The sequence below is a fragment of the Protopterus annectens genome, chromosome 10.part0 (assembly GCF_019279795.1).
Source record: "Protopterus annectens isolate FY-2018-M chromosome 10.part0, PAN1.0, whole genome shotgun sequence".
NCBI lineage: Eukaryota > Metazoa > Chordata > Ceratodontiformes > Protopteridae > Protopterus > Protopterus annectens.
This window is the reverse complement of record NC_056744.1, coordinates 113,691,241-113,716,132: the sequence shown is the minus strand read 5'-3', so window position 1 is coordinate 113,716,132 and position 24,892 is coordinate 113,691,241. Positions and strand designations below refer to the sequence as shown.

Here is a 24,892-nt window from a genome sequence, read left to right as displayed (position 1 = left end):
GTTTATTCATTCTCAGTATTTCTTGCCAATAGTTTTACTTTTTGGCTCAGTGTGTGTAATTCATTTTTGACTTCACTATTTCAACTTTTTCCCTTTAATAGTACTAACAACTTATTTTCATGTTTCTATTCAGCAACAGATTTTTTTACATGTCTGGTTACCCCTTTACAAATATTTTAAAATGTCTCATCCTTGAAAAATTCTGCTAAGTTGTTTAAAAGCAAGACAAGTTTTCCTGTCATGGTGCTAACCACACGAACTATACATGGCTTGAGTTTCAGTTTCACGATAGATTCTGTGAAGCTCACAGTTATTTTTCTTGTCTTCAGAGTTGCAGTATATTTTCCTCATAGCACAATATCACTCTGTAATTTTGCATTTTCATTTGAGTTTTGTTCTTGTTCACATATTTTTCAATTTTTTTCAGTTGTGTGTTAGGAATTTTACTTGTTACTTCAGCTTTTGATCAGCTCAGTTCCCTTGTTTTCTTTTCTTATACTACACACACTAGTCTGTCTCATATTAATGAATTATCTACATCAGCAAGTCCAGTCTTTTGACTGGATACTTGAGCTCATTAACATAACTATTTTTAGATTCTAAAGAAACTTCTGCATTTGTAAAGAGGGACTGTTGAATAAATGTCAAGCTATTTTGTAAGCTTACATTAATTCTGAACTACTTTCTCAATTGCTGCTGTTTTGCAATTCTCTTATTCAAGAATTAAGGCATCATCCTCGGTAACATGCAGAAGTCTGGCACACTGTACCATTTCAGACATCTCAGCTGTTACACCTGCAGTGAGGAATGATAATAGGGCAGTAAAAGACAGATCACTGGTATCATCAAGGCTAAAAGTTAATGATTTCTGTAAGTATGCAAGTAGTTTTTACATCTGGGAAGGGGGACTAGAGACGAAAAAAAAAAAAAACACCAGTTAGTGTAAGTAGAAGCACAGGTTAACTAGGGCCTGTGTTAGTAGCTGTCTTTTTGGCAGAAATATTACCATTAAGAGGATTATACTTCATTATTTGAATATGTACATAGTTGTGTGTATTTGTATTAAGTTAATTGGTTCTTGGGGGGGGGGGTGTTTATATTTTTTGTTTGAGGGTTTGTATTGAAACAAAAAAGTCTCATAAAATGTGACATAGGTTCCAATGTTGATAAAAAAATGCATAGATGATTAACTTGCCAAACATTACTGGGTGCTTCTCTCACAAAAGCTGGAATTAGTCATTTAAAAAGGCTGCCATATAAAATAGGTTGAAATAATGATATCTTACCATAATGGAGGCACTTTCCTTATTATCTTAGATTATGTAGATGTGAATTATCTCAAAGGTACAGACAAAAAGGAAAGAATAGTGAAGAAATGTAGAGTGAAAAAAGCAAGGCTACAGAAGACACGTTTAGAAAGAACTGAGCATGTGAATTTGATAAAGAAAGGCTTCCATGATGTATATTCTTTAGAATATCAGGAACAAAGGAAAAGAAGAGTACTTACATTAATTGCTAGAAGGAGCTCCAATAGTGATAGAAGAGGGAAAAAAGATGATAATGGCAGATTTGCAGTCGTAAGGGGCTACTGCAGGAATGAAGATTACACTGGCATATATTTATATTCCACGTAAAACTTCTATTTTGGAGCTTTAAAATATTTTGGCAAGAAATAATCAGCTCTCAGCAGGGATATTACGTATAATTGGGGACTGGAATTTGACTTGCAACAATGGAGATATGTCTAGGGGGGGCCTAGAATGGAAAATATAACAAAAGAAGGTAGATTTTTGAAGAAATTTATGAAAATGGTATGAAAGTCATGAATTCAGTTGCAGGAACTCTGAGAGAATTTAGATAGTATTTATTCCCCAAGATACAACAACTGGGCTAGACTTGATAGAAATTATATTTCACAGGAACTTGGTCATTTAACTGAGATCTTTGATACACATCCAATAACTACTTCAGGTCGTGTGTCGATAATTACTAAGATAATAATGCAAGTTAATGAAGTAAAGATGAGACACTGGTGCTTCCCCAACTGCCTGTTAACAAGAGGAATTTGTGGAATGTGTAGTGGAAATTATCCAGGAGTTATTAAGGAAGATGTAAACTATTTCAGAAGTTATAGCTAGTGAATTGGATAAACTGAAAGTGGAGTTTAAAAATAGGGTAGAAGTAAAAGAAAAAGAGATTTGGTTAAGGAGTAATAATTATTTAAATGGGCTGACAAAGGTTAAAGTAATACAAAATAAGGGGAATCTCACAGAACAAGAGGAGGCGCGATGGCAGAGTTCGAAAGAGAAAATAAGGGAGTACCTGGATAATATGCATGAGTCTAGAAAGATTGCTGTTGAGCAACATTTTTGTAGTAATAACTTCTTCTTCTTTTGGCTTTTCCCGGTTAGGGGTTGCCACAGTGGATCACCTGTCCGCTCATGATTGGCAGTGGAGTTTTACGGTGTCGAGTTGCCGGCCCGGCGCCCAACCTTCCACAGAAGGCACACACTCACACCTAGGGCCAATGTAGAGTGTCCAGTCCACCTACAGCATGTCTTTGGGATGTGGGAGGAAACTGGAGTACCCAGAGGAAACCCACGCGACCACAGGGAGGACATGCAGACTCTGCACAGAAGCCGAGGATTGAACCGGAGAACCTCTTGCTGTGAGGCGACAACGCTAACCGCTGCACCACCGTGGCCGCCCTTTTGTAGTAATAACTCCAGAGCATAAAAACTTTTCGCACAACAACTTAGGCAACAGAAAGTCGAAGGGGTTGCAGCCAAGCTTAGGGAGTCTAACAAGAAAATTAACCAGAGATCCTGTAGTGGTATTAGGGATATTTTGGAAATTTTATGAAATTTTGTATAAAGCAGAAAAGTGGAAAAATAAAAAAGCACAAATGGAAATATTTATGGAAGACTTAAATATGGCAAGGTTAGAGGTATATAAGGCTCAACAACTAACAGTTACGATAGGAGGAGATGAGATAAAAAATGGTGATGTGTAACCAGTCTACAGGAAAGTCTTCTGGAATAGATGGCTTTCCAGTGGACGTTTGGAAGTTAGGTAAAAAAGTTATAAAGATCCGGTAAGTTTTGTTTAACAGTGTTTTAAAAGGAGGGAAGGCACCAACATCCTAGGAAAAAAGCTGTGGTGTTTGTAATACCTAAACTTAACAGTCCACCTGATCCAACTTCATATAATCCCATTTCAGTTCTTAAAAATGATTATTAAGTGTTTGTCTATAATTGCAAAAAGAATGGCAAATGTGATGCCAAAATTGATAGATGTGGACCAATGTGGTCTTGTGGAGCTGAGACAAACATTTGACAACATAAACAGAGCAATGATGATCCAGATGGAAGCCAAGTGTAAGAAAATACAGCAATTACTGGTGGGTCGTGACACAGAGAAAGCATTCAACAGTGTAAGCTGGGATTTTATGAGTAGGGCAATGGAAGCATTTGCATTTCCTGATACCATAATAAGGTTATTTAGAAGGATATACGAGGGATCAAGGCAAACATCAAAGTGGGAGGGTTTGTGTCTGATAAGTTGTGTCTAAACAGAGGAACCAGGCAGGTGTGTCCTATTTCCCCATTGTTATTTGCATTATATTTTGAACTACTGGCAAAGAAAATAAAGGACTCTGAAATTCAGGATATATTTGGTATGGTATTCAAAAAAAGTTGGGTTTATTTGCAAATTATATTTTGTACCTGATGGAACCAGAAAAAGACATTTCAGTGTTGTGGAATATTCTGAGTGAGTGCTTTTATTTTTTTCAGGATATAACATTAATGAAGATATAACTAAGGCTATTACAGTAAACTATGTACCCACACATGAATTGGTCCAGCAATACCCATGTTTATGGGAACATGATAAAGTGAACTATTTAGTAGTATGGATTAAAAAAAAAAGATTTGGTTATATCAGCTAAGAATATGTTTGAAGAGACTAAACAAAAGATAACCACGAAAACTATGGATAATGAATAGCAAGATGCAAGTAGTAAAATGCTTTTAGTCCCTTTAGTTTTATATATAGGCCAAGCATATTTTTATCAACCAGAGAAGAAGTTGTGGACAGTAATTAATAAAGGGTTGAAGGATTTTGTTTGGATGGGGAAGAGGACAAGAGTCAAGTGGGATGAGTTTTTCCGCCAAAAAAGTACAAGGAGGTTTAGGATTACCTGTTTTGAATGAATATTTTAGAGCTACATGGTTAAGCCTGTTATACATAACACAAGCTGAAAACTACAGCTCAAAGTTGAAAGGAATGATGGTGAAACGGGGTTAATTCAAGCAATAATGAAAGAATGCAAGTTTGGACGCAGATCCTTAAAGAGAATAACAGCAGTCATACAGGATATTATACATACAGAGTATTATATTCATACAGTAGCAGAAGTTATACTAAGCCAACATAAGAACTGAGAAAGATTCTGCCAGTAGAGATTTTTGCAATTATTGGAACAGAGAATAAACAAGAGGGGGCTGGAATTTACTGGAGGAAGATGGCAAAAGAACCAAGGTATTTGGTACAAATAGAGAAGGAAAATAAATAGAATGGGATGAGGCCAAGAAAACATTTGGATTTCAGGCTAGTGATTGCCTTTCCCATCAGGAATTATCAGAGTATCGACAGAGAAGGGGATATGGGGATCCTAAATGAAATAACTGCAGTGGTTGAGTTTTTAATTGAATGTAGAATAGAAACTGCTTTTAAAAAGGGATAATTACTAAGGCATATAAAATATTTCTTGATAACTAAAAAATCAATCATAAAAGGTCAGAAAATATTGGGAAGAGAGATTAGATGTGCCATATGTATGTCTCCCAAATATGCAACCAAGTGTAGAAGGTTTAAGAATTTTGCATGGATGTGTTTACATAGATACTTTTCTACACCAAACAGACTCCAAAGCATTTTCCTTAGGTAGATGGCAAATATTGGAGGTGTGATCGGGTAGAAAGAGGTAAATGGTAACATATGTTTTGGGAGTGTAATGAGTTGGCAGACTTTAAAAATGCTGAGTACTCTGCCAGGAATATTAGGCGAGCAAATGTGTATTACTAAGTTTTTTTTTTTTTAATTTGGGATACAGGATCTGAATTGGCTTGACATAGTAAGGCCTTATTAAGTTTAATTCAGGTGGCTGCCAAAAAAGTAATTACTAGAAGTTGGAAATCAAAATCTAAACCAACTATATTTGAAATAGGGTATATTGTAACCGAGATAAAACAACAGGAGGTGGGATCTTTAAAAAAGGGTAGGAGTAAATTGGAAGAGCAATGCAGGCAGAAAACTGTTTTGGAGGAGGAATGAGGTTTAAGAGAAGGCAGGAATTTAATAATTTATATAATGTTGGCTAGATTATAGGATATATATAACAGTATGTGTGATGTATAGTGTTTGTAAATTTGAACTTGTTAATATGGCTTGATTACTTTTATATAGTTGTAAGTTTGCCTATGTCACAACTGATAATTCAATAAAGGTGTTTAAAAAAGGTTAAGCAACAAAAATCAGCATGGTTTTTCCTTATTTATAAGTTGAAATTATTGTAAGTAAAAGTTTGAGTGTACTTAAGAACAGTAAATTGTGGGAAAATATGTTCTGGTAATAGTGGGGTGCTATAGTTAGTGTCAGTTAAAAAAAAGATCCTAGCAACATATATAAATTCATAGGTTCATAGTTGTTTACTAGGTTAATAACCACCAGGGTCTTCATAAGGCTAGCTGTGCAATCCAACCTAATTGTGTCTATGTATCATGGACGTTTATTATGAGGGGGTATGTTAGTTAAGAGGTTTCTCAAGGTTGTGTATGGGAAGAGGGTTGTTAGTTTGGGCATTACTGTCTGCCTGCCTGTCAGAGACATGGGGGCCAGACCTGGGGTTAATTTCTGATTTCATATCCACTGGTCAGGGTTTTGCTTAAATAGGGTTAGGGATGGTCTCTGCTTCACATGGATGGAAAGCTTATTCCAAAGCATGGGGATCCTCTGAGACACAAATCTCTCTCGCCAACATGTCTTATTTATGTCACAAGCAAAATTTAAATCCTTCGATCCAGTGGTTCTAATGTTGTTTATTTTGCGGTTGTGCAAAAGGTCTATATCAGAGCTGGATCCGAAGATGCCAGGCATAGATCACCTCTCAGTAACCTGTAGGAGACATTGTATATAGAGAGAGGGTTCTAAGGTGATCTGTATAGGACAGTGTGTTTATACCCTTGATTCTCCTGGTTTGGAACTTTCTGGCTGTTCCAACTGTTCTGAAGGGGGCATTATACTCAGTGATGGGTCTGATAAGGACAGAATAAAGTGACAGTGTGACTTCCTTGGACCTGTATGCCATGCTCTTCATTACAAGTTGGGCAACTTAGAGGGAGTTTTTTTTTACTACCTTGGCCACTTGTTAGTCAAAAGCAAGATGACTGTCTGTATATGTTCCTGAATCCCTATCTACAGGGTCAGCCCTTAGGGATGTCTTATCAATGGAGTAATTAGCCTGGGTGGCAGTTTTCCCAAAAAGCACTGTAATGCATTTCTTCACATTGACTTTTAGTCCGTGACTTTGGTGTGAAGAAAATTTGTGCTAGCATATCTGGCTGAGCTTTTGTACATAATTTCAGATTGACCAGTGTATTGTATGCCAGCATGACTAGCTGTGATATTGTAAATAAGTTCAAATGCCTTAGCCAGGACCAGGTAGGCCGTATGTACCATTTTACCCGCGTCTATTGCCTTGGTGACCTCAAAGATTTCCACCAGGTTTAGTAGGCATAATCTTCCTTTGGCAAACCCAAACTGGGTTGGGTCCAGTGTCTGAAGGTTGCCTTTGTTTTTGTTGATCATTTCCACGGTAATTCATTCTATGGCTTTGCATATTAGACTAGTCATACTAATAGGTCTTTAGTTTCCTGAGTCAGTTCATGGTCCACCCTTGTGAAGTGGGGTAACATTTGCAGTCCTCCATTTTCGTGGTGCAAAGCCTGTTTTGAGGCTATAGTTGCAAAGTGTCCTGATAAGTCATGTTTCCAGCTATTTAGGAGGTATGGCATAATATTGTCAGGGCCCACTGAGTCTGTGTTTTTGGCCTTAGTGAGCACTGCCATAACCTGCTCCCTGTTAATAGTTGAGGAAGAGGTTATGCTAATAGGTATTTCATGGAAGGATGCAGGGAGGATGAAGTTTGAGCCTACTTTGTCAGCGAGTAAATTGACTTATACCACTGTGCTTAATGAAGGTGGCACGATTGACCACCACTTCAGCACTGGAGGAAATAACAGTGGGGCTGTGGTGTGGGGTATTGATGAAATGCAGGCCTGATCCCCTTTTTTGGGGGGTAGAAGAGTATGCTGGTGGCACAGCCAGCAGTGCGGTTAATGTGACTGGAGATCACTGACATATGGTAGATGTCACAGTTGTTGGCAGGTTATTGAGGGTGTGTGACAGTGGAGGTAGGGCACACACATTCACAGAACTTCCATTGCACTCTACACCAGATGATGTAACTAGGCATACTTTGGGAGGAAGGAATTACTCCAACAACAAACCATTCTGCAGCTGTCCCCAGAAGCACTGATGACACTGCGATCTCCTACTCTTGCCACCTCCCAACCTCATTAACCCAGCTGACTGAACTTGTGGTTTGGAAGGTGGCTGTCTTTTGTTTTTTGGCACATTCAGTTGCTCTTTGTTTCTTGTCTACTTCTGGTTTAATTTTCATTCCTGCTTGATGCTGATGTGCTTCTGCTAAACTAAGCAGGGAAGTCATCTTAGACGACTTCTCATGTTTTAAAACTTTCTCTGTGTTTGGACCTGATGAGGTCAGCAGATATGTAAACTGTCCCACAACTGTTGATCTGTACATGTAATTAGTTTTGAGGAACCCCTTACCCCCTTCAGAACAAGGAGTATATAATCTTGGTATACATTGATGTTTATGTTATTTGATAAGCGTGAAACATTTTTCTTGTTTTCCTGTCCAACTGATCCAGTACCTTTTGGGGCCAGTCATTCACCCCAAAACTTTAAGTTAGAAAAGGAAGAGTAAATTGGTTTATAGCTTGGACTTTATTCCTAGATGTTATATAAAACCTTAAAATGAGAGAGACAGGTCACCTTGAAGGCTTTTAACTTTCTTAGCTAGAAATCTACAAGGCCTTCTGAATTCAGAGAATTGCCTGAATTTGTACATACCTATACTAGTTTTAATCTTCTAAAGTATTCTTTACTGAGTTTTATTTACAGATGTTTGTTTTTTTGCCGATCCTTCATCATTTCCCAAGTATTTGTACACTTCCTCATGCTCAAGTTCGTTTATATCACATTCCTGTCCCAGATTGATATTTTCTTAGTACTGCAACTTTCCTACTTTAAATGTTTTGTTTGCACATTTATCAAGACCAAGTGACATTCTCATATCATCTGCCAAAGTTTTAACCACTTGAAGTTTGCTTTCAACTCCTCATGATGAACTATACAGAGTCATCCAAAAAAGGAAGGAAAATGACTGCTTGAGTAGTAAACAGAATTACATTATCTCCAATAACATAAAAGTGGTATAAACAGTCATGATGTCTGTCTGTTTTATTTTAAAGGTACCTACATTGGTCCAGTATTTTGTGTTCTTTGATAAGTAGGCAAATATTTAGGTAGGGAGTCAGTTGTTGTTGTCTTTCGGCTTTTCCTGGTTAGGGGTCGCCACAGCGGAACTCTGATCCGCTAATGATTGGCAGTAGATTTTGACGAACGCCGAGGTGCCAGCTCGACGTTCAACCTTTAACGAAGGCATGCCCATTTACGCATGTCTTTCAAACTCCCACCCATCCGCGGGGAGGACATGCAGACTCCACAGTAATACATGATAAATAGGTTTTAAATATTTCAGCAGTTTCTTGTGCTTTAAAGGTTTTAGCAGTTTCTTATATGATGCTAGATGCACCTATTGTTAATGCGTTTCCAAACAGACTCTGGATTGTTGGAGGTCTGTCATTAAATAATTTTAGGAAACAGTTGCTTTAACCTGTCTAGTAATCATGTAGCAACTGTTCCTAAGATGCTTGTATATGTTTTTGCACAGCTTAGATAGTACCTTTTTGAAAAGTCTTTGGCAATTATCCCTTTCTGCCATAGCTACTCTCATGTATTTACTAATCTGGGGAAGAGTTTTATTTTTTATTCTGACTTCTGTTGCTGGGGCATATCTGTTTAGTATGTGTGTTATCTAGGGCAGAGCTGATGTTCGGACAGTATTTAATAAAGGACGGAACAGTTGTATTTTCCCAGGGGTGAGTGTTCACTCTTTTGTAGACATTTCTAGTTAAACTTCAGTCTAGTTTGTGGTTGATGATGGTAATGCAATCAGCCTTGATGACTTGACTAATGATTTCAGTAAAGCTGAGATTGATATAATTTGCTTATGGGTTCACTACCACATTTGGCTGCCAGTAAGCATTAATGTCCTAAATCAAATTGTTGGGTATTGATGCTTGCAATATGGTGTTTTTTATCTATGTGCATTGCTGCTAATAAAGTCTGTCTCATTGATATGGTGAGGGGTTGTTTTCTTGGGCAAGAGACTGAAGTTTATATTATGTAAAGATAGCAACAACTGCTTTTTTTAACTCAAGAACACTGATGGACCCAAGGAAGGCATGACTCTCCAGGTTTTTAACTCACTTTTCCATGTCTATATACACTATGTTGTCTGAGAAATTGATTTCAGATTTAATGTTTGTGTTGTTTTCCTATATGCTGTTGGTACACTCCCAATACGTACCCATCTGTCAAGCCACCCTCAGCTGGACTTGAGTCCAGTTATTTTTTTCCACAAACTCAGTGTAATCCCCTATATTTTTTACTGGCTGTCCAACAGATGAAGTTATGAAATTTGGTAGTACCCTGTCCCTTCTCTAAACATGACATTGTAACCAGAGAGGTACCACAGTGATCAATGTTGGCCCCCTCGCTTGTGTGACATTTATTTTGCAGATTTCCAATCCAGTTTTCTCAGGAAATGTGGTTGACCAAGTTTGCTGTTGACTGCACGCTGAGCTGTGTTTTCTGTTCATCCACTGATGATAAACAGTTCCAGCAAAGGCTGAAAATATGCACATCCTAGGTCTAATGAAAACCATCTCAGACTAAGTGGAGAAAAGTGCAGTGTAGCAGCATTCATCAGAAAAGCTGCTGCCACCTTGTGCATGTTATAAATGATACTCCTCTTCAAACAAATGCAGTCATAAGAGACCAGACCTGAGTACTTATTTGAACACCACATTCATGCAATTATCTTCAAGATCCAGAGAAGTCATCCTACCACTGTACTGTTCCCCTTATCAGACCCTTCTTTGAATACAATAATTCTTTTGGTATGTACAAATTCAGGCAATTCTCTGAATTCAGAAGGCCTTGTAGATTTCTAGCTAAGAAAGTTAAAAGCCTTCAAGGTGACCTGTCTCTCTCATTTTAAGGTTTTAAAAATGTCCGTCTTGTCTTTGAGATAACTGATTGGTTGATTAAACAACAATTTTCTCTGTACCGTTCATGTGTTAGTTATAAAAATAATTGTTTAGTAGATGCACTTTTCAAATGGTTGATTAAGCAATTTTTATTCTCTCTACCATTCAAGGCAGTATTTTTTAACAGTTTTGCATGTTACCCTCAGGAAGGCTGGTAACCTAAGTGTTACTGTCTCCCCCCAGTGCTGATGTTTTATACATCTTTTTGCTTTTCCTCAGTTCTTACCCTGTGGTTTACATAAGCACTTTTCCTGTGGGACATTTGGACTCAACTGTAGAGAATACATGGCACCACTGGATTTATGTGTGGGTGTCTTATGCAGTATATTTTAGTTCCTTTACAGGAGGGGGACCAGCATCAGCCTTCAGAGAGAGAGGTGGAAAGGCTTTGGGAAGCACTGTGCAGCAAGACAACTCAGAAGGTGGATAAATCAAAATGTAGTGTTCTGCTTTTAAACTAACATGCTCTCCAAGCTCTGTTGCTTAATAAGTGTCCTGCACAACTATACTTTGCATTGTGATATTAGTGTGAAGTACTTCTCATTGCATGGTTTTCTGGTACTTTTAGCAGTTCTCTTTGCTCTTGATGGACGTATTGCTGTCCAGCTGGAGGTTACCCATAACTTTTCAGGGGTTAGGATACAGGGTTGGGCTTTTGGATGCAGATCTTTTCATATATAAACTTAGACATCTTAGGACCACAGTGATTTTTTCTGTTATGGTGCATTAAGCCATCTCTTGTAATTGCAGACACTTCATCCATATTTAGAGCTATGGTCTCTGATGTTTAAAATGTTGTTAGTGCTTTATAAAGCTATGGCAGGATTACCTTACGTAATAAGTCTGTTAGAACAGTGCTTGACCAAGTTTCCTAGTGCATGGATTCATTTTCTACCTTTAGTAAGTAAAGGATGTTCACCATTAAGTCACTGTTGCAGTAAACTAAGCTATATGGGATGTAGTTTGTTGAGGATTAGACAACCAACCAGTCTGTGGTTAGGGCACCAAACCTTCAGAGATTTCTTGCCTCAGAACAAGGGAGGCTGGAGCCCTGCCAGATTGGTAGGTGCAAGGGGAAAGGAAGACAATCACACCATTATATAAAATACAACAAAAAGAAGGGAAGATGAAGGAAGAGAGTGCTTCTACTGCAATAATGATCTATTTAAACATCGACTGTTCTGGCAAATTTACTTACACAGCTGAACTGTGCTTATCATCTGGTCACTGCTGCCATAGCCTAAGTTGTATAGAACTAAATCAGAGATTAGAATGAAAGTGAGGAGGAGGAAGGATCAGAGTCCAGGAGCCCTTTGAGAATAGTTGTAGTAAAGTCTGCTGTCATATAGTTTGTAGTGCTTGGTAAAGGAGTGCACAGATGAGCAAGCTGAAAGCCCTAGTATGTTTCTATTTCTAAAAAGCCTCAGAAGTAGCCAAAACCTTGACAAAGTGGGCCCTGACTTTGCCTGGAAGTGTCATGTTATTGTTTTTTGTTATTCTGTAGTAAGAGACAGCATTTAGAAATTGCCTTTTTTTTTTTTTTTTTTTATACTGATTGTCCTTTTTTCTTGACCTTCATAGGAAATTAGTTAATTAGAATTTCTGAAGGTTTTTTTCCTGTCTAGGCTACTACAGCAGTGATCTATTCAAATGTCAACTGTTAACTGTAAGTTTACTTGCACAACTTCACTTTTAAGCAGATTTATAGAGGAATTCAGCCCCCCCCCCCAGTTGGAGGTATTGGCAGTTAGTAGTGTGGTTTATCTTTTGGCGTTCTGAAGACTTGCTTTCTAGAGGCAGAATGCATTAACTCTCCAAAGTAGTTTTAGATGAGTATGACTGTAGAATTTCTTTGACTTTATCTATGTTTTCCTCACTATTGTCTCAGTATCCCCACAACAGGATCATAGCAAAAGCTGTAGATTGCTTTTTCAGAGATATTGAAGGCCTTTTATATTCCCTTCTCTCAGAAACATGTATGATCATCTAGGAAGAAGTTCAAGAACGGAGAGAGCATCTGATTGGAAACGGATTCAGTGTCCTGATGCGTTATGAGCAGGAACAGTATACCTTTGTGATCAGAGATTGGTAGTGTAAAAGGGATGGAACATAGAGATCCTGTAGTTGTAAGAAGGATGGCTTATGGTAACTTACTTGTGATGTTGAGTAACTGCTAATACATAGGGGTGTAGACAGCAAATTACATGTCATTTACTGTTGCATGAAAGTTGCAGCAGCAGATATACTGACTTCCACGGTCACAATAAAACCTGTTTTTTAACGATCTTTTTAAGGTGGTGTCAAAACAAAATGCTGTGATAGAACAGTTAAAACAGAAGAAGATGCTGACACCTTCTGAACGAGAGGAGAACCAGAGGTATGTGAAAATTTATTCTTCCATCAGAAACATCTTTATTGTCTTTCTGTATTTGACTCAGTTGCCCTCAGCACAATTGAAGCCTCTTGCCAAAAGACTAGTCATGCAACTGCATTGCTGTGTACTAATTCGATTACAGGGATGTTCATGAGATGATAAATCGGTCAAACTGCACCCATCACCTGATCCTGTACTGACAGCTGATAATGTAGGATAACCTCTAGATTCTACATGTGGCATAAACTCAAGCCTGTCTCATTCATAAATAATTGAAGTTATGCCAAGTACAGTGGAGGGTGTTAGTTAATACAAGTGGTTACTGTCTCAGTCTTTGCCACCTTGTTGTGAATAGTTTCTCTTCTTCCAAGTAAAGATGGTAGCCAAACTGAACATCAGCAGAGGTAAAGTTGAGTGTCATCTGCATAACATTGATAGTATAGACCTTTCATGTGAATGACTTCTCCTTGTGGAAGCATGTATATACTGAACTGTGGTCCCAGTCTTGAATCTTGCCTGGTAACACTAGAAGCAGAGAAAGAAAAGCCTGTGCTTACAGTCTAGAAGTAGAGGCAAACTAACTCTAAAGACTGTAGCAAACAAGCCATGGTGAGTGGTTAAATGTTTGGTCAAGGACAGCATGGTAGCTAGGGTGGCGCTATGGTTCATTGGTTAAGATCTCTGCCTGACAGCTCCAAAGTGAGGGGTTCAGTCCTAATCTGTAGTCAATTTCTGTGTGGAGTTTGCATGATCTCTCCTTATTGGCATGGGTTTCCTTCTCCCAAAAACATGTTTGCTGACTGGCTGTTCAAGTGTATATGGATTATGTGCTTTTGTTCAGAAGGAAACTTGTTGGAAGCTGGAGTCATTGAATTTCCTTGATTCCCAATTCTGCAAAAGTATATGTGAGTGAGTGTGAGATTGACAGATGGAAGTGTGTGCGTTTAAGTGGAATATTGTTTGCTAAAAGCATGACTTTTATGTGAGACTGCATCAGTGAATATCTGTGTGACACTGTTTTTGGCATGTGAAAATGTGTTTCTGAGTACAAGATCTTTGGCTGGAAATTTGTGAGTTCAAAATCACTGGTATGTGTGTGTGGGGGGGGGCATATGCAGGAGCAGTTGAAAAAAAATGTGTGTGTGTATTTTGAGTACAAGGTTGGCAATTGATAGCATGTGAGTGTGACATCAGTATGTCATTTTGTCTATCCGTGTAATTAGTGGGCAGCAGATATAATCAGGTTTCTCACTTTTTCCACTATTAATCAGTCCTGGAGTTTGTATATATTAAGTCACAGGGGTGTGAAGGTCTCTAAAAACTCTTGTAATTGTTAATTTTGTGTCAGAGTTGACATAAGGATAAAAAAATATGCCACCAAGTGGAATTATGTAATGTGAGTTCCAACAAAAGCTTTTTTCCCTTTCTTCCCCCTATGGAAGAAGCGTCCTTTAGAGAGACCATTGTAAGTATGATGAAACATTTTGAGTGGGAGTCTAAGCAAATCTCTGATGTTCAAAAATTATACTACAGCCTGTTAGAAGTAGGCTGCCCAACCCCTTCCCCTCTTCCTCCAGTCCTTGAGAAGCCTTTCTGGATGCTTTTGAATATACATTCTCTGCTCCAGACTCTCTCAAAAGGCCTGACTGATTCTACAAAGTTCCTGAAGAATTTTTTTTATTTTTAAGAATACTGCAGCTGACCCTTCAGCTGTTTCTGTAGCTTCAAACAAATCATCCAAACTTCTGCCTGATGTTGATGCCCTACCCTCAGATAATAACAGCAGGGCAATGGATAGGTGGGGGTAAAAGATCCATATTTCCTCTACCTTGGCTTTCAGGGCCATTAATTACCAGACCCAGATGATTAACTGCCTTCTGTCTATCCTTAGCTGTCTTAACAAGGCTGCTGTTGACATGCCAGTCATTAATTCCAAACAGCAAATTTTGTCCATGGTCAATCAAACCACTCCGGTAACTAGACTTAGCATGAACTGTAGCTATGATGCTGATTAGGCTTCTTCCAGAACAACTGCTACTGACTTAATCATTATGAGATGCGTCTGGTTATGTAACCAGCCCCCTCATAAAGATTTCAAGGTGAAGCTGCTATATTCCACTCTTGACAGGAACCTCCTGTTTGATGAACAGACAACCCGTTCAAAACCTTGCAAGAGTAAAGTAAAACTATGAAAGACTGTAGACAAGTCCTGCTAACCTCTCTGCCCAGATACAGATGAATTGCCCAGTCAAGCCCATTTCTTGTGTCAGAGGAGAACATAGGCCTTCTCAGAAACTCAAGAAGGCACCCAGAAAAAGATTTACAGAGAAACATAAAAGGGACGCGAGATCAGGGAGGGGCCTTCCTTCTCAGATAAGTCAGTGTGACTGTCTTCTGTAGCTCCACCCCATCCCCTCGGTTCCACCCTTCCCCTTTCAAAAAGATTAACTCTGCATTCCAAACTGGGGAAAAAATCACTACAGACAAGTGGGTACACACCATAATCAAACAAGGTTACAGCATGTCCTGGAAGGAGCTTCCTCTCTTGAAAGGTATGCCACCTCCTTCCCAAAACAATTTAAGGCTGCTCCCTCCCATCCTACAGGACCTACAGTCTCTAGGCACTATAAGTCAAGTTCTACCTTAGGTTGTAGGCCAAGGATTCTACTTGAAGCATTTTCTTGTGCAAAGAAAAGGACAGTGGAGGTCCATTTTGACCTGTCTGTGCTTATTACGCTCTTTAAAGTACCTCATTGCTATCTGTTCAGACCCATTTTCTTTTTATCCTCTGGCTTTTATAGTGTCTCTGGATTTGAAGGATGCGTACCTGCATATTCCCATACACAATTCTTGGAGGAAATACCTGAGGTTTTCTACTGGCTCCTCACATTTTCAGTTTACTGATGTGACCTTTGGGCTGTCTGCTGCCCCCAGAGTTTTTGCAAAGTGCCTGTCTCCAGTTATAGCCTACTGCAGAACTCACGGAATACATATGTTTCCTTACCTAAACGATTTACTAATCCAGGCTATATTGCCTCAGACCCTACTGATGCACCTGAAGTTTAGCCTCACACTCATCCAACAGCTGGGGTTCTTCTGCTAGGTGGGTCTCAGAACTCCAGCCACTCATGGCCATTCCCCATTTTCTAATTTTCCACAGGTACGATGTGTCCCTGAGGGTCAAAGTGGTAAGCAAAATGTCCTTTAACAAGACCATATACCTGCCTACCTTCTTTTCCAGCCCACAGAACGGAGGAAACATTCTATACTGCTTTTACAGAATCAGAATTGCCTGGACATGGTAAGGCCTTGCTGTTTTTATGGTAGATGCCAAAAAAAAACAATTACTAGAAAATGGAAGTCAAATTGTAAACAAAGTATATTAGAAGTAGTGAATTTAATAACAGATAAAATAAGTGGAATTGAGATCTTTAGAAAAAAGCAGGAGCAAACTACATAGAACAAAATGGGAATTGTGAGAACAGTACATTTAGGGGAGGAATGTGGTGTAAAAGAAGGCAAGACTTAAATGAGCCATGTAATGTTTGACTGAAAATTATTGGATAGATTATAAGTGGTGTATAATGTTTACATCTGGGACACAGTGTATCAGTATGGTTTGTGATGTAAAATACTTGCAACTAGGATTGTGTCAATGTGATTTGTTTTTATTTATATAAATGTATGATTGCTTATGTCATAGGTGATGGTTTAATATAGATGTTTCTTGTTTAAAAAAAAAAGAGCAAGAATTGAATAATTTATGTAATACTGCTTAGGTTGTATGATATATACCAATGTATGTGAAGAATAATGCCTATGTCACAAGTGGTAATTCAATAAAAGTGTTTTAAAGCAAAAAAATTCTTCATTGCTTTGATATCCACAGGACAGTTGAGATTTTTCCTAGACAAGACTAAGTCTTTTCCTGTATCAAACCAACTGTTTGTTCCTTCCTGGATCAGCCTGTATCCAAATTGCTATCTGGATTTCTAAGTCCATTTCTTTTTTCTGTTTCCCAAGGGGCACACACTGCTAGAGTAGTGGTCGCTTCTGGTGACTTCTGCAAAGGGTTAGATTCCATCATTTTTCTGGAAGCTGCTACATGGTCTTCTGTGCACGCTTTCACTAAGCACTACAGAGTAGATGCTTTTTCTGAGTCCAGGGCAACTTTTACCAGGTCAGTCCTTTCTGGCCTCTTAGCTCTTAACTCTCAACCATCCACCCTTTTGCTCCCTTAAGCTTTGTGAGTCACCCTTCTGTTTAGAATACTGCAATAGTGATTTCAGTCAGGACACAGTATAGTTGTGTAAAAATTTACCATAACAGTAGGTGTTCTGCTGATCAGTTTTGCAGTGCTCTTTCCCACCCACCTTTCCCTCTTCTTTTCTCTTGTCTTTACTTCTCCTTTTTTCTGCTGCTTGTTTGGCAGCATAAAGGACTGAGCCTCCCCCCCCCAAGTCTTTTCCTGCTCTTTTCTTCCTAGCTGACTACTCTCTTCTCGTAATCTGTACAGGCTGCCAGTTTGGAGATAGTCTGAGGATTTATGCTGAAACAGTTTAAGGGCTGAGGTCATATGTTAGATGTATGGCTCTGGGAAGGTTAAGGGTTTGGTACCCCAGACGGATGTCAGTGGTGAAAACCCATCTGTTTGGAGTACTGAAGCAGTGATCAGTAAGACTTCTATTGTTTATTTATTGACATTTGTTAACCGGGTTGATCCAGCTGGGCTTGTAGCCCATTTTCAGTGGAGACCTGGGGAGAAAAGCTCCAAAAAAACACCAGCAGTTTACAGAGAACCAAACATTTGAGTCAAAAATATGGTCAACATCCGTTATACAAGAACATTAGAGAGGCAAAGTAGAAATGCAAACACATGATATATACATATCAATATTTTTACAGACTAAAAAATATGTTTACATATTTACAAAAAGAGTTAAGTCCAACAGTATTGATTGTAGAGTTTAATAAGTATCCACAGTAGTGGAGTACTTAGCTGTATGTGGAGGGACTGAAAAGGTATATAGTAGGGTTGTGGGGAGCTTAAGTAGGGGCTTGACAAGAATATATTTTGGAGTGGAGTAGATGAAGTTTGAGTTTTTCTTTAAACTGGGATGTACAAATGATGGAACAAATGTCTCTTGGGAGTGTGTTCCAGCTTGGGCGACGGAGTGTTTATATAGGAGTTTGCCAGCAATTTTTTTGGGTTGGTAGATTTGTAGTAGTTGCTGATTAAAAGTATAGAGAGTCTGCGAAGGAGTGTAGCTAGAGATGAAGGAAGAGAGAGCAGGGCAGGATGAAGGTTTGTAAAGAATGAAGTTTAACATTTGAAGTTTTGACAGCAGTAGAAGATGGGGGAATTCTAACCAGTAGAGAGTATTTAGGGCAAGGCAGTGGTGTGTATTGTATGGAGAGTTTGTGATAAATCTACCTATCTTGTGGTAAGTTTGTTGGAGTTTGTTTAAAGTAGTAGTTTGGATGTTGGTGAGTACTGGGGCAGCATATAGAAGGGATGGGAGGAGAAGAGCTTGTGCACGGGAGAGTCTGGCATTTGTAGTTAGAATTTTTTTGTTGCGATACAGTAAACCAAGTTTCTGGTGAGTCTTTTTTATGCTTTGGAGGATGTGCGGATTGAATTTGAGTTCATCATGTATGATGATCCCAAGGAGGTTATTGTGAACTTCAGGTTGGATAACAGTGTTGTTAGAGGAAGTAACAGCAAAGGTGAATTTAAGATGAGAGAAAGATTGGGGGAAAAATAATAAGAGTTTGGTCTTTTTAGGGTTGAGAATGAGTAGATTCCTGGACAACCACTGTTCAGTGGATAGGAAGGCCTGTTGAGTAAGAGTGCGGAGATTGGAGATATTGTCTGAGATGGAGATGAGAGTCGAGTCATCTGCATATTGGATGAGGGAGGATTGTTTACAAGAAGTATAGAGATCATTGGTAAAGACATTAAATAGGAGGGGACCCCGGTTGGGACAGGTATAAATGGAGAAGTGGAAGAGAGCCATTTAACAGATTGCTGCCTCCAGGATAAGTAACTGGAGAACCAGGCAAGGGAGGAAGAAGGTAGATTGAGATCTGCAAGTTTAGGTAGCAGTAGGGGATGGGAGACTGTATCAGAGGCTTTGGAAAGGTCAAGGAAGAGACATGATATGAGTTTGTTATTGTCTAGGGCCTTGGCAGTGGTATGTGTAAAGGATAAGAGGACAGTAGTTGTGCTGTGGTTGGGACAGAAACCATGCTGAGTGGGAGTAAGGAGGTTATGCTGGAGGAGGTAGTTGAGTAGCTGTGAGTGGATACATTTTTCGGGAATCTTAGAGAGGGGAGATAGGTCGGTAGTTAGATGGGTCTGTAGAGTTTCCACCTTTATGCAGGGGAATAGTGAAAAAGGATTTCCATAGGGTAGGGATGGTAGATTCCTGAATAGATCTACTGATTAATATACATACTGGATAGGCAATAGAGTCAGCAGCAAGTTTGAGGAAGGTAGGAGGTACATTGTCAGTGGAGGGAGAAGCAGAGTTTGAGTTTGTGAAGAAGAGATCTGATGTAGGAAGTAGGAACTGGATGTAAAGAGAATAGTTATTTCTTAGAAGGATTAGGAGGAAGGTAGAGAAGTTGTGTTACAGTTGGAAGGTATGAGTATTTGAATGGTTTCAATAAAGTGTTTATTGAGAAGAGTAGCAGTTTCCAGAGGAGATGTATTTGGTTAGGGGCAGGGAGTTGAGGGGCAGCCTGGAGAGAGAATTTTGTTAATAGTATACCAGAGCTTGTGAGGGTTGGATTTGTTATTGAATTGGGCAGAGTTATAAAAGGACTTTTTGTCATTATTGGTTTGTTTTGTTTTTTTTTTTTTTGTTGTAAGATTTCTGAGGTGTCTATAATTATGTAGCGGAGGTAACTCCTTTGTTTTGATCCAGCCTTTCCAAGCTCTATCTCTTTTTAGCATAAGGGACTTAGTTTCTTTTGAGAGCCAGGGAGCATAACTGGGTTTTATTCTAACCTTCCTAGAAGGAGCAAGGGAGTTCAGGGTATTCAGGAAGATGCTATTGAACCTAGTAATTGGGTCACTGAGAGGGATTTGTTTAAGGATGGACCAGTCAATGGTGGATAGAATAGTGTTGAAATGGACTACATTAAAATTAGAGAGTTTTCGGCAATCTCTATAAAGGTGGGATTTGGGGGGGGGGGTGGATGGTGTATCTAAGGACTGAGGTGGGGAGGTGATCACTAAGTTGGTCTGGTAGGGTAGTGGGGTTGTGGTAGTGGTGAGGGGAGTTGGTGAGTATCCAGTCAGTTATGGAGCCGGAAGATGAGTTTTTATGGAGGCGGGTGGGCAAAGATATCAGTTGATGGAAACCATGCAGGTTGATGCTGAGTTGTGGGAGTCAGTTTTAAGTTTAGACCAATCTAGGTTAACATCATCTAAGATGAGGGTTTCATAATGAATATTGTGGGAAAACTAGGATAAGATATTCTCTAAAGTGGATTAATTGTTTCCAGGAGGGATATAGATGGCAGCAACGGATATTTTTTGTGAGGGTTAATGTGGGAATTAAGGGTGATGAGTTCAGCTGGGTGAAAACCAGGGATGGATGTGGGGAAAGGTGAGAGTTTGAGGCTATTGGAGTGGAGGATGGCCACACCACCCCCTGTTTTGGAGGGAATCTATCAGAGCGATAGATATTATAGCCTGGTGGGAAAATTTCATTGTTACTGATATGTGGCTTAAGACAAGTTTCAGATAAGGAAAGGATGTGAAGGTATGTATGCATTATCCAGGCATGGAAATTGGTGATTTTGTTGGTTAGGCTTTGAATATTTAGAGAGTATATTGCCAGATGCTTGGATATGGATGAGTTTAGTGTAAGAGGCTGGGTATGGTGAGAGGTGTTTGGGGAAGGAAGGGAGGTGGAAGATAAGGTGGGTGTTTGAGGGGAGTGGGGGGAGGGGCCAGGGTTGGGGTGGACATCCCCAGATATGACTAAGTTATTAGTGGGAAGAGGGAGTACAGTAGTACATAGATATAGTTTGTGTGACTTGGTTTTAGATTTGTAGGTAGGAGGGTGGATTTGCAATATAGACAGTTTGTGAAAAGAAGAGGTGGAGATGTTGAAAAGGGCTGGGGAGATATGAAAGTAGGAAGGTGTAGAATGAGTGTCAAAGGTATAGGAGGTAAGAGAGCATAAAAGAGAATAAGGAAGGTGTGAGTGATAAGAGGTTAGAGCAGAGAGAAGTAGTAGGAGTGAGGTGGTAATGATAAGGTGTTTCATTTTTGATGGAGGGTGTAGGGGTTATAGACAGGATGTAATAGTAGGGGAAGGAAATTGTGTATTTGGAGTCTGACAGGAAGTAGTTTGTCAGTGGATGCTGGGAAGGAAGGGGAGGGAGTGGATGGTAAAATTGTAATGGGCGAGGGTGGGAATGGGGGTAGGTAGGGGAGCAGAGTGAGCCCGAGCGGAGCGGGCAGGGCCAGGTCAGCAGTGTGAATGAACAGTGTGAGTGAACAAGCACTGTTATGGTAAGTTCTCACACTGTTGTACTTTTCTTAGCCCAGATGCATTCATGGCTTTATTCATACAGTTTGAAAAGCACTGATGTTTTTCATAAAGGTCACTGTTGGAGTACTGTTCACGCTCTTGCAGTACATTTTTTATTGCATATGGGATTCACCAACCTGACCAGCCTGACTTCCAGAGCTGTGCTTAATTAGATGCACCTTAAACTTGCAAATGCACATCTACCCATAGTTAAAAGGGTCACTGGCTGCATCATCAACTTTTTTTTCATGCAAGCATGTGGTAGTATACTGTTGAGAATCTTTAAAGATAAGTGCCTTTTTGAGCAAAATTTGCATATTTCAAAGTGTTTTCTATATCTTTGTAAAGCTCTTTGGCAGTGAATTTTTTTGGGAAATCGTGTGCCATTTCCCGGCCTGAAGAGCTATTGTGATTTTGTGCTCCAGGTCTTATATAAAGATTATCATTTGGAGTGCCTTTTTTGCTATCAAAATGTGTTGCACATTGGGTAAATACCATATTTTTGCAAATTTCACTTGAAAACCCTATAGGAGTTGGGAAGCCATAATTAGAGCATGCTAAAAGCAGAAAAAAATCAGATGCTTTATCGCACACATTCAAACAATCTTCCACTTATTTAAGGGAATATTTTCCTCATAGAAAGCCCATAAAAAGTTGAGGGAGAAGAGGCCCTCAAAACAGGTCCAAGGGAGAAGAGAATTATCCTGACTTTGTGACATAGGCTCAAGAATACCACAACCAGTGAATTAGTTTCACATTCCCTGGTAGTAATACATTTATTAACCTTTGCCTGCTACCTTTGGAGACAGACGTGCAGATAGGAGCTGACGTGTTTCCAGGCTGTATACCAAGATGGTGGTACATTACATTAATGTTTCCTTAACACAGAAGAATACCGACCTCAGACTACAGTGGTTTATCTGGAGAAAAATTCTGATCCTCTGCCTTTAATCCCTTTAGTATGCAAAGGGTGATAAACAGGGAAAAGGTAGGGAGCTTGTTGTTAAGAAATATGTATGTCATGCTTTCAACACCTCAGAAGCCCCCTGAGTGCTCATTGGCCAGGAGAATTCAGTTTACAGTGGCAAGCTGTTTTAAGCCAGTCTAATCAAGTGCAAGAGGGATATCCTTCACATTTTTGGCACTAGTTCATCCTGTGATGAGGATGTAGGCTTGGCCTGCCTAACCCAAATGGCATCCCACCATGGGTGTGTTTCTTATGAAGAGTAACTCTTGTATGGATCCACACAAGATGGTGTGCCCTTCCATAACACCCTCACAGGAATGAAGGAAGATTTTAAGCATGAGGCAAACGAAAAATGAAATGATAAAAAGAGGTTCTTTGACCTCCTTGAACTGGATTAGTTTAAACGCATGAAGTACCCCTGATATTTGAAGCTTTTGAAGATGTCTTCATGATGGCTTCTGTAAAACTGGATCGCCACCTCTAGCACTCAAAATATCTGGATGGTTTCTGCCAAGTCCATCCGCCACACATAAGCCATATTAAGAACCCAGTGGCAAACCCGACAGTGATTTCCTTATAGGCTTCCAAAGACAATATGTTTGTTCCATACCCCAATAGCGTTCTAGCTGACAGAGCAGAGACAGAGTTGCTGTTTCCACTGTCCAGCAGAGACATTGTTGTCAAGAAGGTGAATAATTTAGGCAATTGCCATTCAGAGCAATAAACTGACAAACACAGACAAAATATCAAGGTGGTATGTCAATGCAGGTTGTGAACTTAGTTGCAGACATCCAGGATCTGTCCCTTAATACCAAGATCCTGAAACATAAACACTCTCACAATGAAGTGGGAAGCCTATGATTAAATATGGTTATGCAGTAATGGACACATTTTATTTGGCAGTTGTCACAAGTTTTGCTATCAATTGCTATGTCTGCTTTAGTGTTCATGTGATGCCTGAAGACAATAAAGGAGAACTGCTTAGCACCCCTTTTGACAGAGATTCTGAATTTGGCACTGCCTCAAGACATTTGTAAATTAGAGAAAGGTAAAGTCCATACTTCTCACCTTCTAACAGCAAGAAATCTGGACAAAGCCATAAATAATGGAGGGACAAAGGCCCAAAAATAGGGACACTTTTTAAATATTGGTCTTATAAACTTAGAAATTTGCTAGAATAACAGGTTTTGCATTAGCATGAAGTTTCTGAATGGTATGATGTCCCAAACTCAAATTTCTATAATTATTTTTCTGACTTCATCCCTCAATGTTTTGCCAATGATTTGCCAGAAAAACACAATTTTATGAGAAACAGGGCAAATATCTGGACTTCTTGGAAATCTGTATAACTGAGAGGTAAAGTCATGTAGATGATGAAACAGCTTTTCACTCTTCATTTTCTCAATGCACTAGGGGTCATCCTAGGTGTATTGGTTCCTTTTTTTCAGGTGTAGGCCCAAGAGCCAGTCCTCCAAGGTTAAGAAGTTTGAGGCAAAATAGGCGTGGCATGGAAGAAGAAAGACCAGAACAGATGAGCATAGAGCAGATGTTCCACTTTCTCTGAGGAGTTATGACTCCGAATTCCCTCTACTTCCTTAACTCCTTCAAAGGACTGCTAAAGAGGCAGGCCTGGCTAAGCTACTTAGGAAAAGACAACCACAGACAAATGGGTTCTGAATGTTATTACTACAGGGTAGAATTTGAATTGTATCTATCTTTCCCTTTAAGGGAATACCACCATAATCAGAGCAGACGTCTCAACTGTACAGAATTTCGCAGAATGTCCAGATTTTTGCTTCAAATATGTGGTCTTTTTCTCATAAAATCTATGTTTTTCTGAGAAATCACGAAGGATTTGAGTCATTAAATAATGACATATATTTGAGTTTCAGACTTCATATCCTTCAGAAAATGCATGCTAGCACAAATCATGTTGTTCTAGAAGCTTTCCAAGTTTATAAGAGCAATATTTGAAATCTGTCTCTATTTTTGGGCCTTTGTCCCCTCCCCCCCATTATTTAGGCTTTGTCCAAATTTCTTGCATTAAGAGGATGAGAGGTATGAATCAGAGGAGTAGATGCATCTTGCCTGACTCAAGATTGCTTAGAGCAGGGAGTAATAGAGATGGTGCCAGAGCTAGAAGAATGGTTGGGTTTTTATTCATTTTTTCTGGTAAGTTGGTCCCAAATGGTTGATTTTGGACCAGTCAAGCTCAAATGTTTTCCTGAGGCTTCAGGCCGGTGACTGACTAAACAACATGAGGATTAGAGCTCCCCCAGTATGAAAGCAGGGAATTTAAAAAGCTAGTAATGGTTATCAGTTTTGGTAAAACTTAGTTACTGGCCAGTAGTTGTACTACTTGGATGCCTGCAAGGATGAAGTTTGGAAAACATAATGGAGAATTGACCAGAAAAGTTGAAGAAAGCTAACACATGTTCAAATAAAAGCAATTTAAGTTGCA

General features: G+C 39.3%; 1 protein-coding gene across 2 annotated transcripts in view; it reads left to right on the top strand.

The window, feature by feature from the left end:
* The window catches only part of BPTF (bromodomain PHD finger transcription factor), a 3,500,764-nt gene that overhangs the window by 3,195,519 nt on the left and 280,353 nt on the right, over window positions 1–24,892 (top strand). For both annotated transcript variants that reach the window (XM_044085088.1, XM_044085087.1), the window contains one exon: window positions 12,836–12,918. In XM_044085088.1, coding sequence (XP_043941023.1) covers window positions 12,836–12,918 — 83 coding nt within the window. The remainder of the gene's footprint in view (window positions 1–12,835; window positions 12,919–24,892) is intronic.